We start from the raw sequence: 19,122 nt of genomic DNA on the forward strand, positions 1-19,122 counted from the left end.
TACCCAAATAAAGGAGAGAATAAATCAAAATGGTTCTTTGGTCAAGCCTGGCTAAGAGGAAGAACAGCTACTGCAGTAATCACTGAGTACAAATAGTATACTTCACATTTTATAAGCTTACCTCATGTCAGTCCTATGAATTCAATATTATTTTCATCTTAAAAAGTTTAAAGAAAATGTACAATTTGTTCAGGCCAATAAATTAATATGCATTCATTAGTCAAGGTAAATTAACAGATTCAGAATAAATTTTTATTTTGCCAGTGTTAAAACCAACAAACAAACAATAACAACAATAAAAAAAACAAAGGCCTAGGTGGTTAGAGAATTTGTCTAAAGCTACACAGCATGATGGTGAGCAAAGCAAGAGAATGTGGTCTTCTCAGTCACCTTGAAACTATAAAAGATGAATAACAAGAGAGGAGCTATGCTATACTCTGAATGTGTGTGTTCTCCCAGATTCAAATGTTGAAACCATTACTACTGCGATTTATCATCCTGAATAGGATTATTGCTCTTTTTTTTTTTCAAGCCTCAGAGACCTGCCTAGCTCCTTTCACCAAAGGCTGTAAGATATCAGCTACAACCAGAAAGTGGTCACTACTAAATAGCATACCTACTAACACCTTGACCTTTGACCTCTAAGCCTCTGGAATTATGAGCAATCAATTTCTAGTGTTTATAAGCAGAACTTTATTACAGTAAGTCAACAGGACTGAGGCAGAATATAAAAGTAGACTAGCTTCACATAGGTAATGGTGGAAATGGTAGTAGTTATTTCTAAGTGGAAATATCTTGCAAAGAAAATCTCTGAAGCACAGGATGCCTGTATAAGCATAAACCAAATTTCTCTCCTTAAAGAGAAGGTTGATGCCTAAGGTATAGACAAGCTTTCCAAGGGAGGAAAATTAAGAATATGAAAGGTGAGATAGTTAAAAAAAAAAAATAAAGATCCATGGACACACAAGTGCAGAGGCCCAAAAGCAAAATAACCCATATCCAACCAAATGGCACAAGCCTCTAATCTCAGCTTCTCAGAAGACTGAGGCAAGAGGATCATGGGTTTTGGGCAATTTGATAATACCCTGTCCAAAACAAAAGGTAACAAGCTGGCTAGGGTACCACATGCCTTTAATCTTAACACCTGGGAGAGAGAGGCAAGTGAGTTTGAAACCAGCCTGGTCTTCAATAGTGAGTTCCAAGCCAGTAAGAGCTACAGACCCTATGAAAAGAGAGAGAGAGAGAGAGAGAGAGAGAGAGAGAGAGAGAGAGAGAGAGAAACAGAGACAGGGAAAAGCAGAAACAGAGAGAGAGAGAGAGAGAACTAAGAAAGCTTCAAGACGCAGGTCTGTGATGGAAGACTTACCTTGCACATACCCCTCTACCCTCTCTAGTGCATTTGAGTGTGTATGCATGAATATATACAGACACAGAGTTCTGTAGACTCAGGAAGTACAAGCTAACTGACAGAGATGACAGCTACAAATAGGACCAAATGAGGACAAAGGTTAGACTTCACAATCACATAATTGCTAGTCACTTTGATACAAAAAGAGTGAGGTCAATAGACACAGGAAGTTTAGAAGACTTCAGAGAGCAAGATCCCAAGGCAGACCTACCTCTGAGATCTCCAGTGAAAGAAGAGAGAAAACAATACCTCAGTGACATGACAAATGCCACGGAGGATTATTTTGAAGGAGATATGAGGCTACTACACTTAGAAGAACTTTTGGATGCTTAGAATATTTTGTAGGGAGCCCAGGTAAGAACTGAGTATTGGGAAGGAGGGAGAACACCAAAGATTTGATGGAAAGACTAACAGGAGGAAATACGAAGTAACTTTTAAGAAGTGGGTCTAAGGAACAGCAATTAAGTTCTTGCCCTGAAGGGCCTTTGTAGGTTACAGCTGTTCCTGCTATCTGCCAAGGATTTACCCCATGAGTCACCCTAACCAGGAAGTATCTCTTTGTGAAAGAAGTGAGCCGGGTTCTTGTGCCGCCAATGAGATGAAAGTTTCACCCTCTGTGAAAGAATGACATAATCCACTCAGTGCAGCATTGCTTAGAAAGTCTCTGCTTTGCTTTATTTGAAATAGCCAAAATCTGGAAACAAACTAGATGTCTCTCAACCAAAGAATGGATACAGAAGTTGTGGTATATTTACACAATGAAATACTACTCAGCTGTTAGAAACAAGGAAATCATGTAATTTGCAGGCAAATGGATGAAACTAGAAAAGATCATCCTGAGTGAGGTTGCTCAGAAGCAGAGAGACATACATGGTATATACTCACTTATAAGTGGATATTAGCCATATAACATAGGATAAACATACTAAAATGTACAGACCCAAAGATGCTAAATGAGAAGGAGGACCCTAGGGAAGAAGCTTAATTCTCACTCAGAAGGGAAAACAGGATAGACAGCAGAAGTGGTAAAAGAGAGGGTTCAGGACTGGAGCCTACACAGATGTCCTCTAAAAGACTCCAACCAGCAGGGGATTGAAGCAGATGCAGAGACTCACAGCCAAACTTTGGAGCAGGGAGTCTTATGGAAGAAGAGAGATATAAAAGGACCCACAGGGGACAGGAGCTCCACAAGACCAACAAAGCCAAAAAAAAAAAAAAAAAAAAAAAAAAAAGCAGGGCCCAGAGGGCCTGATGAGACTGATGTGTCAACCAAAGACCATACATGGAGAGGACCTAGACCCCCTGCTCAGATGTAGCCCATAGACAGCTCAGTCTCCATGTGGTTCCCTAGTAAGTGGAGAAGAAAGTCTCTGACCTGAACTCCATTGCCTGCTTCTTGATCACTTCTCCCTGAAGGAGTGACTTAGTCAGTCCACAGAGGAAGAAGATCCAGGCAGTCCTGATGGGACCTGATAAGCTAGGTCAGACAGTAGGGAAGTTCGATTTTCTCTATCAGTAGGGAAGAGGGATAGGGGAGAAAGAGGGAAGGAAGGTGGGACCTTGAGGAAATGAGGGAGGAGGCTACAACTAGGATACAAAGTGAATACATTGTAAACAATAATGATGATGATGATGATGAAAAATAAAATCTTAAGAAAAAAAGTTTCTGCCTCAATCCTGTCCTTCAATCCTTCCTACACAAGGCTAGGAGGTTGGATGGGTTGCTGTAATGCTGGGGGAGGCCATGTGGGGTCCTCATGTCTAAGCATTCACCTGTTTGTGAGCTGGTGTTTCTTCTCAGTGTGGCCTTACTCTTCCTAATCAGAGTACCAGAGTGAAAGGAACCCCTTAAAAGTGCCTAAACAAAAAGGGGGAACTGTAGAGAGCTGCGTAATGCCGCGCCTTAAAGATGGAGCTGGTTTCCACCTTCCACCTTCCCGATGGTGAGTGCTCTCTGTCACGAACAACTCCATATTTGGCTAAGGCCGAGGATCTGGCTTGCTTCCATGTATGTGGACCTATCTGCATTGCCCACGTGGTACGCTGGGGTTGGCTACCCAGAGGCTATTTTAAGCTGTGGGCTGGCTTTCCCCAGGGTCAGATGATTGTTCAAGGTTCCTGAATAAACTGCATTGAAAAAAAAAACAACAACAAAAAAACAAAACAAAAAAAGTGCCTAATGATTTTTCCAAATTATCTACCAAGAAAATGACTCTGAGGGAAAGAAGAAGGTGTGCCCTTCCCCTTTCCCCCATGGCACGGTGGTTTGAATGAGAATTGCTTCAATAGCTTTATATATTTGCACGCCTAGTACCCAACTGATGAGCTATTTGGAAGGAGCAGGATATGTGGCCTTTTGGAGTGGGCATAGTCTTGTTGCAGGGGTGTGTCAGTAGGGGTGGGCTTTAAGGTTTTGAAAGCCCCTGCCTGGCCCAGTCTCTTCTCCTTCTCCCTCTCCCTCATCCCCTCCCCCTCTCACTCCCCCTCCCTCTGACTCAGTCTCTGCCTCTTCCCTCTCCTGTCTCTTCCTCTCCCTGTCTCTCCTCCCTCTCCCTCTTCTCCCTCTCCCTCTCTCTCTTCCTCTCCCTCTCCCTCTGACTCATCTACTGCCTCCCCCTCCCTCTCTCTCTTCCTCTGCCTCTTCCTCTCCCTTTTCCTCTCTCTCTTTGCCTTTGATTCAGGATTTAGCTTTCAACTACTCCAGCAACATGCCTGCCTACATGTAGCCATGCTCCCTATCATGATGATAGTGGACTAAACCTTGAAACTGTAAGCAAGCCCCCAGTTAAATGCTTTATAAGAGTTGCCTTGGTCATGGTGTCTCTTCAGAGCAATAGAACAGTGACTAAGATACCTTTACTCTTCACACCAAAGACTGTGTCCTTCAGGGAAAAGGACATTGTCCATTAATACAGTTCTCTACCGAGCTGGGACAATACCAGTTCTCCAAATTCAACAAGCTTCACTGGATTCTGCCCATAAAACTGCCAATTTGAAGAAAAAAAAATTAATGTCGATAGAGCCTGGTAGAGTGATGACATCTTATCTTCACTGTGTACACAGCCTATACACCACACATGAAGTGGAGTCGTGACTCTGAGTCAGCTATCACTTCAGTGCACACCAGAGCAGAGGAGGAGGAGGTAAGCCCACCCCAAGTGTTAGAAGAAAGCAAGTGTTCAGTCTTTAGAGGACTGAGGACAACAACACCATCCACCCTTCATTAAACATCACCACATACAGGAGAGTCTTAACAACGGCAGTTATCCCTCTTCACTAAAACCCTGCCATGGTTCCCCTATTACCCAGCTAGTTACCCATTTGGTAATGATGCAGTCAGTGTCTTGTTCTGCACCTATTTCAACTGCATAGTTAGTCCCATCTCTATGCCCAACCTGTCTGGGAACTAAAGAGCCTTGAGACTGGAGTTTCAGAGATTTGAGAGAGGGCAGGAGGAGACTGGGCAATATGTCTCCTGAGCAATCTCTTTGTCTCAGTAATTCTTAAACCCTGGCTCTTCAACACCCACCCTTTTCCCTATTTCCCACACACTACCTTAAGTTCTGCAAATACATGATCATATCAGTGGGCTTGGTGATTGAGCCGTGGCTGACGACTGCCAGCTGTCATCCTAGAACTACTAGCAGAGCAGCTCTGGGTGCGGCTTGCACACTCACACAGAGGTCAACCTGAGGTCTCGCTCCTTTGCTCCTTTTTAACCTGTTCTGGTCTACACTGTCCCATTTGCACTCTTCCCTGAATTTTTAGTGCTTTAGCAAAATAATGTTAAGGACTTAAAGAAAGGCTACTGTCTTTTTAAAAATAAAGATATCAAATTATTTCAAATTGCAAATCAGAGATAAGAAGAAAATATAACAGACATAATGATATATGCTAACTGTCTTAGTTAGGGTTACTATTTTTGTAGTGAAACTCCATCACTGAAAGCAAGAAAGGTTTTGGTTTGTTTGACTTATGCCTCCACATCACTCCTCATCATGGAAGAAAATCAGGACAGGAACTCAGAGCAGAAACCCAGAGGCAGGAGCAGAGACGAAGAGGGAGTGCTATTTCCTGGCTTTCCCCTGAAGGCTTGCTCAGCCTGCTTTCTTCTGGAACCCAGGACCTCCAGCACAGGGATAATACCACCCACAATGGGCTGGGCTCTCCCTTATCACTCTCCAATCAAGAAACTGTCATATAGGCTTGCCTAAAGCCTGATCTTATGAAGGCATTTTCTCAGCTGAGGCTCCTTCCTCTCCAGTGACTCTAGCTTGTATCAAGTTGACATAAAACTAGCCAGTACAGTAACTGAACAGGTATTATTTTCAGATTCAAAGTCCTTTAAGCAGTTGCCATTTTTTTAGTTTACCATGATTCTTCCTGCAAGCTTTAGAGCCTGACAGGCAAAATGCCAAATAAAATAAATGCTTCCCTGGAAGGGAAAAAAAAAAAAAAAAAAAGAATTTTTTTTGTAGGTTTCTTGTATGACATTAACATATGGAAAAATGTAAATTTGCAGTCAAATTACAAATTAAGTTTGCACTATAATATTAGAAAGTTTTGTGGTTTTTTGTTTGTTTGTTCGTTTTACAATACAGTTTCACAGCTCCCAAAAAGAAGTTTTAAGGGACACTAAATAACTCTCTGCAGATTGTTTTTTGTAGTTGAAGTCAGGTGATTTCTACAGAATAGATAGGCATCAGGCTTGTGTTTCAAGTCCTGAGTACTAAACCACCTGCTTTATGATTGGCTCCTTGAGTGCTACCAGGTAAATCAGTCAACTCTCAGGATTGCACCCAGCACCTGAGACGGGAGGAGGCCTTGTGACTCAACTTTGGTTTCAGCATCCACCTGTGGCAGCTGCTGTGCAGACAGTGTCAATGATTCTAACAATGCCAGCCATTGTCCTCAGCACGGTGGAGGAGGGGCAGCTCGCCTCAGAGATGCTCGCTGCTTAAAGCAAGCTCACCGCTTCATGGCATCACCCATCCCACCTGAACAATGTCTAACTAAGTAGCCATGCTCCTTGGCTGAGAAAGTCAAAGGCTGAAAGTTGGCTGAGCTTTTGTGAAAGTCTTCCAGGGACAAAAAACAAAACAAAACAACACAACAAAACAAACAAACAAAAACAAAAAACCAAGAATCCCTCAGGAGAAACTCAGAGCTCCATGTCCTTGTGACATACTGTGACCCAAGAACCTGAGTCAAACCTTTTGAAGGTCACACCACCTGAAGAGTCCCCCAGCTCTGAATGAACCACCCTTACATATACTAGTAAGACAAAGTGAGACAATTCTGTTTTCCCTCTACTTTGATGCAAAACCTGTTTGCCTACTGGAGTATACTAGCTTAATGCATCTTAAAATCTTTGAAAAATACACGAAATAATTCATAAAATGGTAACAACCTAAAAGACTTTAAAATGCTGTAGAAGGACTATATACACTGGAATTGTTTAATAAAATGATGTCCACAAATTGTTAGTGACCTGGTAAAATTATCTTAATATAATACTGAAACCTTATAGACTAAAATATAAAAACCAATTTCGAGATAAAAATGCAAGTAAGAAAAAGAGAAGAACATTTGACAAACTATAAATAATAAGCCAGGGAATGGACTACAACTGTGTTGCTTTTAATTCAAAACACACAGCCATAAAATGAGATAATATATACAAAGTCCATTGTTAGTGTCGTGTAAACGTTTGTTTCACAGACATAACCAACACAAATATAGTAGTTATTTCTTAAATAACTTAAAAGAGTGACAGCTTTTTCAGCCAGTGGTTCTCAACATTCTTAATGCTGCAAGCCTTTAATACAGCCTTTAATACAGTTCCTCATACTGTGGTGACAACCAAGCGATGAAACTATTTCGTTGCTACTTCACAACTATAATTTTGCTACTATTATGAATTATAATGTAAATATCTGATATGCAGGACATTTGGTATGTGACCTCCAAGGGGGTCATGACCCACAGGTTGAGAACCACTGGCTTATTGCCACAAGCCTCTGTAAAATTCTTTTAAAATTTCCTCAGATATATTATTTACTATTCTATCACTTGGTGACAGATATGGTGACAGATCTATGAAATGATTTTCTTTTTAAAAATTATAAGAAAAATTCAAACAAACAAGTATTAAAATTAATAAAATGTAGATTAGTGTTCAAGTCCAAATTTTAAGCATCAGAAAGATGGCTCAGGGGTTAGGGGCACTCAGGGCATGAGGACTCATGTTCAGTTCTCAGCACCCACACAGAGAAGCTCACAGCTTGTCTTCCTGGTTCCAAAAGATCCAATGCCCTCTTCTGTACTCCTGCAGCACAGACTGACATCACACAAACACATAGATACAAAATTTCAAACTAGTAAAAATTCTATCTTATTTTAAGTGTAAGAAACCTCTTCAAGAAACAATGAGAAATTTTTAAATTAAAATAATGATCTTCATATTTATTCTATTTTAAAACAAGCAACACACACACACACACACCATATTCCAAGTCAGTTTTTCTTTTTTTATTTTATTTTAGTCTGGGTTTTGGTGTTGTTGTTGTTGTTGTTGGTTTGGTTTTTGTGTTTTTGTTTCATTTTTTGAGACAAGATGTCACTGTGTACAAGCACGTTGGACGCAAGCTCACACTATAACCCAGGCTGATCTTTAACTAGAGAGGCCTTCCCACCTTAGCCTCCCAGGGTTTGGGATTATAGGCGCAAAACATCATGTCCAGCTGCCCAAGCCATTTTTCAAGTCATGTGATAAATAGTAAAATATCCATGAGTACATTTTCCTTTTCAGTGTGAGTCACAAGCTCTCAACGAGTTCCTCAAACGTGTCATTGCAATCCTCTTACCTCCTATAAGGCACAAGCTTATAATGATCACGATAGTGAAACACGCGAAAATGGCGACGATGACCATCCACAGTTTACATTTCCCAACCACAGTCTTGTTACAGGGACTCCAGGGACTTTTCTTGTCAGCCTAGAAAGCAAAGCGAGACCATGAGGCAGTCATTGGGTCTCAGAAAATAGTCCCAAAGTCCTACTAGAGACCAGTGATGCAGAATTGAGGTCATCAGGCCCTTAAGCTCAAGAGGCTACACAACACCGAATCAAACTTAAGACAGGGCAGAGTGGAACGGGGAGAGGAAGTTAGCCAAAACCTCCTGGGGGTTCTGAAGTGGAGACAGTAGGCAGGATTTTAATTCTTAGAGTTTTTTTTTTAATGTATTTATTTCTAACTCACATGAAATTGTATGTATTTTTGGCATTCACTGAGACAGTTCAAAACCCATGTGTCATATGTAATGGGTATAATCGGGGTAATTGCTGACCTATCACCTTTAATGTTTATCCTTTTTGTGTGTTAAGAACTTGAAAATTCCTCTCTACTAGCTATTTTGAAATGAAGTTTTTCGACTGTGCTACAGGACACTGTGAGTCAGCATTTCCTCTGTTTGACCATACTTCTGTACCTATTAACCACTGGGTCCTCATGCTGCTGTCCCCTATTCCCTTCCCTGGCTCTGATAACGATGCTTCTGCTGTCTGCTTTCTTAAGACCGACATTTTAAACTGCAGCTTGCAAGTGAGAACATGTGATGTTTGTCACTGTGTATGGAAGGAAGGGTTTTTGAAGGTATTAAAAAACCTAGGAACCAGCAGTACATGATGATTCATGGCAGAACTGACCAGCAGACTGATATGTGGTTTGAGCCTATGGTCAGCTAACTCATGGCAGAACATCTCAACAGTGGGCGTGTGAGGCCGTATACCTCATATCACTCAGAAAGCAAAGAGAGAAAGGGTCGAAGGAGTTGGGCACAAAATACATCCTTTCAGGTCATACCCCAGAGAATGCTTTTTCCGAGTAGGCCCTAAATCTGAATGCATTCAGCATTTTCCAATCAAACTATGAATCTAGCAACAGATAGGCCCATAAGTAAAGGCAAAGCCCTCAGGATCCAGTTACTTTCCAAAAGCCCCATTTGTACATTGTTGCATTTGGAAACCAAGCCTTCAACACAGAGCCCCTGGGTGATTGCCCAGGTCCAACTACTAAGGGTTTGTTTGCTTTTAAGGCTGGTTAGATTTAATTCCTGTATGCTTAGGGTGATCTGCTTAGAGGCCTCAGGCAAGTTCTTCCGCAAGGTGCCTTACATATGTGCTTGCAAACTCCACATTACATTCTATAATTGCATTAGATGGAATTTTCAGGTATTTTCACTGAAGACTCTACAAGAGATCCACCATCTCCCCAGGGAAATGACTAAATATGTGTATCAATACAGGATCTGGACACATCGGCAGAACTACCCATTTCTGGTTCAAAAAGTTTGTCTTCTTGGCTCAGTTAGGAGCGGTTATTATAAGGACTAGGGGTAAATCTGTCAGTGAACAGGAAAATCTGCACTTTTATATTTTCGCTGTGGCATTTGATCCACACCTCTTATCTAAACACCGAGAAGCAAGCTGATTCTTGTACTAGATTGAACAATGCATAGCAGTAGCTCAAATGCATTGGTAGCTCAAATAAACCTCGGTTACTGCAGAACGGTCAATTTACTGATTTATTGCTAATACAATGGTGATGCCGCCACTTAAGATCTCTCTGAGTCTGGGCCCCTGTCCTGCGCTGTGAAAGAAATCCAACCTCACCCTATCACCTACAATTTCTTTTGTAATTTTTAGCCCAAGGGTATTAAGCTGTGGTAACAGTAGGCAAGGTGGAACTCAATGGCTTACATTCCTTTCCTTCTGCATTCCAAATCCAGATTAAGGCAGGAAGAAAAATTCTTTATATACTCTCCTAGCCCAGCCCTTCCAAACAAGAAGATACCTACACTAATATGACACGATCTCAGTGGCATTCCCGGCCCATCATCCAATAATCTCCCATCCACCTGCAGGTCCCTCACCAGCCACATCTGTCGATTTGATCCTCGCTTATACTACCTAATTGTGTATATTTATTAGTAATACACAATTTGTAATCAAGGCAACTATAAATTAAATAATAGAAATCATGCCATATGTATTTACGTATGCACGGTAAGATCAGTTAGCAGGGGTCAGCAAGATGGCTCAGCAGGATGACACCCTGAGTTTGATCCCGGGGGCACACATGATAGAAGGAAAAACTCGACTCCACCAAGCCATCCTCTGCCCTCCGTATGTGCATCATGGCACATATAGACTCACACATACACACAGAGGAAATAAATATAATATTTTTTAATAGTTAGCAGGGTAAATCTGAGATCTTGAAGATCTGATTCCAAACTTTAGGGGGTCCCACTGAGTGAACTTGAGCAGTTTGGTTGTATCTTGAAGTTTCTTCACTCCGCTCTTCCATATGTCAAACCAGAAAACCAGTACCCTCCTGTTCTAGTTTCCTTTCTGTCACTATGACACAACACTCTGTACAAAAGCTAGTAGGGGAACAAGGAAAAGTCTATTTAGCTTACACTTCCAAGCTGTAGGCCATGATTGAGGAAAGTCCAGTTAGGTTCTAAAGCAGGAACCTGAAGCAAAATTCATGGAGGAATGCTCCTGGTTGGCTCCCACACTGGCTCACGCTTAACCAGTTTTCTTACAGCCCAGGACTAACCCCATAAGAATGATATCCCCAACGGTGGCCTGGACCCTACCATATCAATCGACAATCCCGATACAATGACTCAACCAAGGCTCCCTTGTCAGGTGATTTTAGGCTGTCTCAAGTTGACAGGTCAGGCTAACTAGGGCAGCTCCTTTTAAGTTGATAATAATTAACTGCCTTCATGTGTTACACTACTGCACTTAGTTTAAAACTTATGGTTTGTAAAGTACTGGGACTTAAATAAGTATCAAATTCAGAACTATTATCACACAACTTAAGACCTTGACAAGAAATTCCTAAGCATCTAAATCACATGCTTGTGCTAGCCAGTCCTTACTGAACCCCATTAATTGCCCTTTCATGTTGAAATGCATTTCAACCTATTCTATAGACTCAGGGGATAATTAACACTTTAGGGAGGGTTTGAGTTTTGTGTCATCTCTCTCTCCTTATTAAAACACCCCCGATCGAGTATTTCTGGAAGGCCCTTCAGGTTCTCATGGAGCCCTAAGGACTCCGTTCTACCAGTTGCTGAAACTTTCCTCTGTAGTGGCCTACAAAGCTAAATTACAAGGATGTCTGGCATATCTGTGTACATCTGACTAGGAAGGAAGTCACGAGGACGTGAAAGCATAATCTTTACAAGGCAGGTGCTAAGCAGTTACAAAATTCTGATACCCGGAATGGATTTGGCATGTTCTCAACCATTGTCCACAGGTAGTACAAGGCTCCCAGAGCCTAAATGGAGCTTATGATATTAACATCATTTCACAGCCTTGCCCAGGCTCACATGCCTTTTTTTTTTTTTTTTTTTCTGGAGAATGCCTGAATCTTTGGAGATGTGCTAAGCCTAACTAACTTGAAGCAAGTATTTCTTTTTTAATTCATTAATTAATTTTATTAATTACAGTTTATTCACTTTGTATCCCAGCTATAGACCCCTCCCTTACCCCCTCCCAATCCAACCCTCCCTCTCTCATCTCCTTCCCTGCCCCTCTCCAAATCCCTCCCTCTCTCATCTCCTCCCATCCCCTTTCCCAAGTCCACTGAAGGGGAGGTCCTCCTCCCCTTCCCTCTGACCCTAATTTATCAGGTCTCATGAGGATTGGCTGCATTGTCTTCCTCTGTGGCCTGGTAAGGCTGCTTCCCCCTCAGGGGGAGGTGATCAAAGAGCCAGCCACTGAGTTCATGCCAGAGACAGTCCCTGTTCCCATTACTAGGGAACACACTTGAAGACTGAGCTGCCATGGGCTATATCTGTACAGGGGTTCTAGGTTATCTCCATGCATGGTCCTTGGTTGAAGTATCAGTCTCAAAAAAGACCCCTGGGCCCAGATTTTTTGGTTCTTTTGCTCTCCTCGTGGAGCTCCTGATCCCTCCAGGTCTTTCCATCTCCCCCTTCTTTCGTAAGATTCTCTGCACTCTGCTCAAAGTTTGGCTATGAGTCTCAGCATCTGCTTTGATACACTACTGGGTAGTCTTTCAGAGACCCTCTGTGGTAGGCTCCTGTCCCATTCCCTGTTTTCTCCCTCTTCTGATATCCATCCCATTTGAGGCAAATATTTCTAATTCTCATACCCAGACACTGCCCTGGAGAATCATACAGAAAGCTCCTGATTACGGTCACTTGCACTAGCAGTAGGCCCTATTTTCCAAACTTTATTCATCTGTGATCCTATTTCATGCAAACATAAGGTGCCAGCTTAGTCTCCAAGGTACTTATGAAATAAGACATTGCCACATAGTATTTCCAGGAAACCCTGTGGACCACTGTGAATTTTCTAATAAAAGCACCGCTTGGGTCCAAGAGGGATAGAAGTGGAGTAGGGTGAGATAACTCAGGCTAGAATGTTGTGTCCAGAGAATTGAGTGTACCCAGTTAAACTCCAGCTAACTTTTAGGGTTAATCACAAGAAGGGTGACTCGGAATCAAACTCTCTCATGTTTAACAAGTATTTATCTGTGGGTAATGTTCAGCCACGACATCAGAAAAGAGTTCAACCCACACACCACCACGGACTTTCTCAGCGATGAAGACAGCGAGGCTAAGTTCTTAGGTAGAACTTTGATATTATTTCCATTCTACTGGGCCAACATACCCATCAGGGTCAACCCTCAGTCTGAGCATAGCAGTGCTTTCCTCCTTGTGGTTTTTTTGCCCACCTCTATTCCGGAAGAAGCGATGACCAAAGTGGGAGAAAATGTTTGAAGGTGGGAAGGAGAGCAGAGGACCATAAAGCTGGGTAGAGGGGGGAGGAGGTGGACTTCTCTATGCCCCGTAGAAGGCGTGGGGTGGGGTGGTGGGGTGGTGAGAGGGAGGAGGGGAAAGAGGGAAGGAAGAGAGAGAGGAGAGAAGGAAAGGGAGGGAGGGAGGAAGGGAGGGGGCGGGGGAGAGGGAAAGATGGGGAAAGAGCGATGTTAAGAGAGAATATAATTCAAACTTTTTTTTTTACTTAAAAAAGAAAGGGAGGAAAAAAACATTAAAAGTTACATAACTTTCAAACACCACCTCTAGCTCCAAAGTTTCTCTCTCCATTGAAAGGAGCAGCCACCCCCCCACTCCAGGATTCCTGAAGAGTCCCTCCCTGGGCGAGATCAGAGTAGTAGAGGGGTCTAGCCTAAGAAATTCCAAAAGTTTTTGCGCTCTTTAGCCTCCCTTTCTTAGCGCTTCTCCGAAGCTGGAAGGGAGCCCTGGCGCCCTTGAGTGGTGTCAGGTCCCTTTCCTGCTGTCACGGCAGAGTCCTAAGTCCTTACCTGGGCTGGGCTAGGGTCCGACTCTGCGGAGCCAGGCTGCATCTGGAGGTTGTTGAGAGGCATCTGCTCTTCCGGTTGCCCCTCCAGCATCGCCAGCTCTAGCTCTTCCCGGGGCGATGGGGATCTGGACCCTTCCATGGCAGCGCAGAGACCGAGGCTCCGCCGAGAGGCTCCTCAGAGAGGCACCTAAGGGTGCAGAGTCCAGGACACAGGGAGACTCCTCGGTTGACACTCCACCCACCAGGCTCCGCAGGTAGACCTCGGGCGGAGCCAGACAGACCTGTGGCGACGGGCCTCTGGAGGGGAGGGGCGAAGCCAGTGAGTGGAGGCACTCCGGCCCGGGTTAGCCGACCTTGCTCAGGAAAGGTAGATGCGGGTGGGACCCTGCTTCCTTGTGCTCCCGAGCAGAGGAGGGCTGTTTTTCTGGTTTGTTCAGGGTGCTGCCTGCAATGCTCCCTGTAGAACGCAGATCGGCTCACGGGGCCTGAATGCCAGCTGGGCTGTGGCAAGGAAGGGTTAGACTGCGCTGCCTGCTGAGCGCCCCAAGAACTTTGACTTCTACAGGGAGGGTGGGATGCTGAAGCTTACTCCAGTTCTAGCGAGGGTTCTTCTACCGAGTCAACAACCAGCTGTGAATCAGCTTGTGTGTATCGGGCAGCGTGCTGGCTTCTGAGCACAGGAAGATGAAGAATACACAGCCGCATAATTCCCCTTCCAAGCTGATTCAGGTATAGGGGCGGTATCAGTAAGGCTGACAGTAGTAAAGGCAGCCTTTTGGGGAAGTCAGCAGTTAGCTCTGCACAAGCAGTGTTGTTTCTCCGGACAGAAGATAATGGCCGGCCGAAGCCAGAACTCATAAACGTTACTGATTTACTGATTATTGTTTATCTTTGAGAGGAGGGCCGTTGAACACCCCTCCTGAGGGAAAAGCACGTACGTCCTATCAGTAAGCAGACAGTGCCCTCCACACCCCATGCATAGCTCAGAACTGGCTCAGTGAGCCCGGAATTGTGTGCATAAAGCGAAGTGTGTGATGGGTGTTGGTCCAAGGATCTTGCCTCTCAACCTTCTGTTCAGAAACACTGTACTCCTTCATTCCTTTCTCTGCCACACAGACAGTTATTAAGACCAGTTTGCGGACTCCAGAAATATTGAGAACGTATTTAGGAACGTATCTTTTCTTTGCAGTGCTAGGAGTCTAGCCCAGGCAAACGGTCCTACCCCAGGGCTATATCACCAGCCACCAGATAGATGCTGTTATTGTGCTGTTTATCCTTAATCCCAAGGGGAGTTCTTCAGAAAATCAAATTATGTTCTGCAAGCTGGAAATATTAATTATCTCACAGTAGACAGAATTTTTCAGTCATCTTTACTAATTTGGAAAATAATACTTCCCGTTTTCCCTCCTTTTACTTTTGAATTTTCTCTACAGTTCTGTGCAGTGTTCTGATGCCTGTTGTTATTCCTCCTTTGACTTTGTTCTAGGGAAAATAAATAATACTCTTTTTTTTCCTGCCATTTTACTTGTTTGGTGCTATGTTAACTCTGGCCTTTGGAGTGAGACACTCTCTAAATTATGACAAATCAGGAAGTGGAATATGTTGAGCAGGTACTGTAGACTTACAGCTATTCAAGCATTACAAGGCTTTGAAAACACACACACACACACACACACACAGACGCACCCAAAAGCCAGGTGATAACATACCTGAAAAGTGTGACTTTCAGAACACTCACCAAAAATGCCGATGGCCTTTGACTGTCAGCCGCCTCTATCAAGACAGAGGATCTCACGGGTGCACTTCAGTCCAACTCTTACCATGCAGCCTTCTGTCACTTTAGTGAAGACTGCAAATCCTTCGTTTTGTGTGTGTGTGGGGGGGGGGGGTGAATCAGTTTCTCTGTACACAACAGGACCCTGTGCACATGGATTCTGTCCATTGTGATGTGACTAGAACACATGGAATGGATTGGAAAGCAATGCTGTCACTACCTCCTCTGCCATTTACTGAATTTTGCTCTATTTCACTTTGTGAGGTACCTTTGTTTTGTGCGTTGAGTTTTGTGAGACTGCTAGGAGTCAGGTACGGCTTCCCTGAAAGGTCTTGCCTGTGTGCCCTGTTTGTCTCAATCCTTGTAAGCACCCCTGGTTGCACTGGAACACATAGGAAGGACCCCATCTCTCTTAGCTCTCACTTTATCTTAGAGACTTGGTTTGTGACATTACTTTAGTTTTCTTCCCTCCCTGAGTCAATAGCATTTTGATACCTTAGGATAAAGATCATTATATCCTTGGGGAATTTTTATGGAATGCATCTTAATTTGTCTGCCTTGCAACAAATATCAGGTGTGCTCAATGTGACATTTTCAGTTGAAATGATTAATTTTATTATTAATAATTAAATTCTTAAAATGTATCATCTCTGTCATGTAAGTCACAGGTAAAAATACAACTGGTGCAGTTACAAAAGAGAAGGGACATACTTATGAATCCAAGAAACAAAGTTTGACACTCTTGTGTAAACACCAGGAAAATTTGGTCTTCCGCATCCATGTCCCCAGCTAACAATGCCAGTCAGAATCCATTTTCCATCACTCTTTCTTCGACAAGACAAAGGCCCACCTGAATCTCCCTACACAAAAAGATAATGTAAACATGAAGACCTCTGTTTCATGAGCACCAAGTCCATCATTTATGTGTCTAATAGGTTCTGTTTAAAAGTCTCATTCTGTAATGGTTTTGCTTATGTATATAGTCACTATGCAGAAGAAAGCAGTTCTCACAATCCCCACCCCTCCGAGTATGTGTTGTAGTGGTGAACAGAGTAATAACGGTAGGGACTAGTGTCTACTTAGTGTTAGCTATAGGCCCAACACCGCCTGGGGTCATTTCACCATCATAAAAACCTCACAGATATCTTGGAAGGCTGACTTCCTTCCGTGGACCATTCAGCTTCAGCAGTTGGCTCACTGACCCAAGGAAAAAGAAGAAAAGACAACTTAGCCAGGTCCACTGAAAGAACCCTAAGAGCCACCAGCTGCCAACTGTTTTCATCTGAGAGTTCTTTGACATCTCAGCTCCACAGCACAAACACTGCAATAATTTAAGGTTTAAACAATCCCTACAGCGTGAATCTTTAAGTATAATATAATATCTGGGCTTTGTGTGCGCACGTTGGAAGGTTGGTAGAGCTAGAGCTTCTAGATGAAGCAGGCATGCCCCTGTTTAATATTTCAATTTAATGTTTCACATCTCTTTACGTAAATTCTGACGAAAGGGAAACCGGCTTGTGATGTTCGTTGCTGAGCTAGCTCTGTAAGTCTAATTTAATCTCAAAACTTGGTGCTTATGTAGAACACAGCTAGGGAGTTGGCCAGCTGCTATGAGCATCTGAAATACGCTAACATTAGTAAAGGGCTCCCATTCCCACCCATCACACCTACTGGCTGGGTAACTTTGGGGGCGGGGATTCTATTTATCTTCTTCTACAGAATGGGGATAAAAATGACGATGTGAATGAATTTATACAAAGAATCTTGCTTATAAATAGAATCTCAAAAGATGGAAAACATTATAAGATAAGGTGCTGGCATTGCACCTAAGTTGGCAAGATGTGGGAAAGGCCCCACGTGCTCTTTATACTATCAATCACCTATTTGCTCTTTGTAAATTATAGACGTATCTGCACAGATTGGAATGAAAAGATCGAAGTAATATTCCCCCAAAGCATAACCTACAACTCTCTCCCAAAGCAACCACGGGGCCTACATGAGTGTGCTCCATCTCTGCCTCCTTCCTCTTTCCTTTTCTCAGACTACGAATCATAGTAACAGGTAAATGAATCCTGTAGTTTTGGTGTTAAGAGAACAAGTTAACAACACTGAAGCACTCGGTATTTGTTGACCTGCGAATGGTTGTTTTTTTTTAAAACCCTTTCTTTCTCAATGTTTCTCTGGTCTTAGGCAACTGAATCATAATTAGTATCTGGGCAACTCATATAAAAGAAAGACAAGGTCTGCCCTCGATAGCCTCAGTATAGTGTGGATGAAATTTGAAATAATTTATGGAAGGCACCACATATTAGAAAGGAGGAAGACTTACTTTGCAGGCATCACTCTTGCCAGACATAACCCCTGCACAGAGCATCCGAGAAGTGATGATCCCATAGGTGGAAACACAGACAGTTTGATCTATGATCTCTACCTCTGCTTGCTGCAAAACAGGGGAGCCTTTATTATCTGCAAGACACATTGGGGATAGATATCATGGACTACATTTCTTCCAGGTTTCAGTTGAGCAATCAGCTCGAATTATCTTCCTTCAGCCTGGGAGCGATTCTCTGAGATAAATTCTATTAACCCCATTTTGCTTCCAAAGAAATGAAGACTTAGAAAAGACACACAACCAACAAGTAACAGCAGGACCTAGTCAAAGGCCTGATTTTATCACCTTATCCACTGTGCCACTGTACTTTCACACCTGTGCCACCGTGTCCTGTGGGCTCATGGGTCAGCAACTGTTAGCACCACTGTTTACATTTCAGGAGGGCTCCTCAAAAAAGACACACAAAGCTGATGTATGAGAATCTATAAGGAGCCATAAAAACTATCTTGTTTTTCTATAGCTTCTTCAGTTCCTTTCTAACTTGCATGGCTACAAACATATGTATGTACTCATGCTTATCAAGAAAGCATCTCTTCAATGATTTGGGTATTCTCTTCCTCTAGTGACAGATGATGAAAGTGTTGGTTAGCTGTTATCAACTTGACAAAAGCTGGAGTCATCTGAGAAGACGAACCCTCAATTTAGAAATTGTGCCCAGCCGATTGACTTGTAGACAAGACTGTGGGGCATTTTCTTAATTGATGATTGATGGGGTTGGGACTCAGACACTGTGGGCAGTATCACCCCTGGGCAGGTGGCCCTGGGATGTATAATAAAGGTAGCTGAGCGTAAGCCTGAGCATCAAGCCAGGAAGCCGCAGCCCTCCATTGTCTCTGCTTTCAGTTTCTGCCTCCAGGTTCCTGCCTTGGATTTTTGCTCTGACTTCACTTCATGATGGACTGACTGACTGTACGCAGTAGGGTGAAATAAACCCTTTCTTCTTCAAGTTGCTTTTTGTCATAGTGCTTTTCACAGCAATTAAAGAAAAAGCAAACTAAGACAACAAGATAATGAAATCACCAGGCACAATAACACAGAAGCTGAGTTACAACTGTGCAAACAGCTGCCGTCCTTTATGAGGACTCTTAGAACTCAGCAAACTCCATTTGGTGGTGAATACCATTTCTTCCACATGTCCATAGGCATTAATGAGAATCTAAGAAACCACCCCAGTGGTTCC

At 43.0% G+C, this 19,122-nt stretch overlaps 2 protein-coding genes across 3 annotated transcripts in view; both read right to left on the reverse strand.

Moving 5' to 3' along the window:
- Positions 1-14,689, reverse strand: part of C17H3orf52 (chromosome 17 C3orf52 homolog) — a 37,728-nt gene extending 23,039 nt beyond the window's left edge. The window contains exons 1-2 of one of the 2 annotated variants that reach the window (XM_060370487.1): positions 13,778-14,689; positions 8,275-8,404 (exon numbers count right to left, since the gene is read on the reverse strand). In XM_060370487.1, the coding sequence (XP_060226470.1) occupies positions 8,275-8,404; positions 13,778-13,915 (268 nt within the window). In that variant the 5' untranslated portion in view covers positions 13,916-14,689. The remainder of the gene's footprint in view (positions 1-8,274; positions 8,405-13,777) is intronic. The other variant, XM_021627153.2, reaches the window with a different exon arrangement.
- A 1,452-nt stretch (positions 14,690-16,141) lies between these two features.
- Tmprss7 (transmembrane serine protease 7) overlaps positions 16,142-19,122 on the reverse strand; it is a 36,945-nt gene continuing 33,964 nt past the window's right edge. The window contains exons 17-18 of the mRNA XM_060370486.1: positions 17,880-18,016; positions 16,142-16,410 (exon numbers count right to left, since the gene is read on the reverse strand). Coding sequence (XP_060226469.1) covers positions 16,240-16,410; positions 17,880-18,016 — 308 coding nt within the window. The 3' untranslated portion in view covers positions 16,142-16,239. The remainder of the gene's footprint in view (positions 16,411-17,879; positions 18,017-19,122) is intronic.

This window comes from Meriones unguiculatus, chromosome 17 (assembly GCF_030254825.1).
Source record: "Meriones unguiculatus strain TT.TT164.6M chromosome 17, Bangor_MerUng_6.1, whole genome shotgun sequence".
NCBI lineage: Eukaryota > Metazoa > Chordata > Mammalia > Rodentia > Muridae > Meriones > Meriones unguiculatus.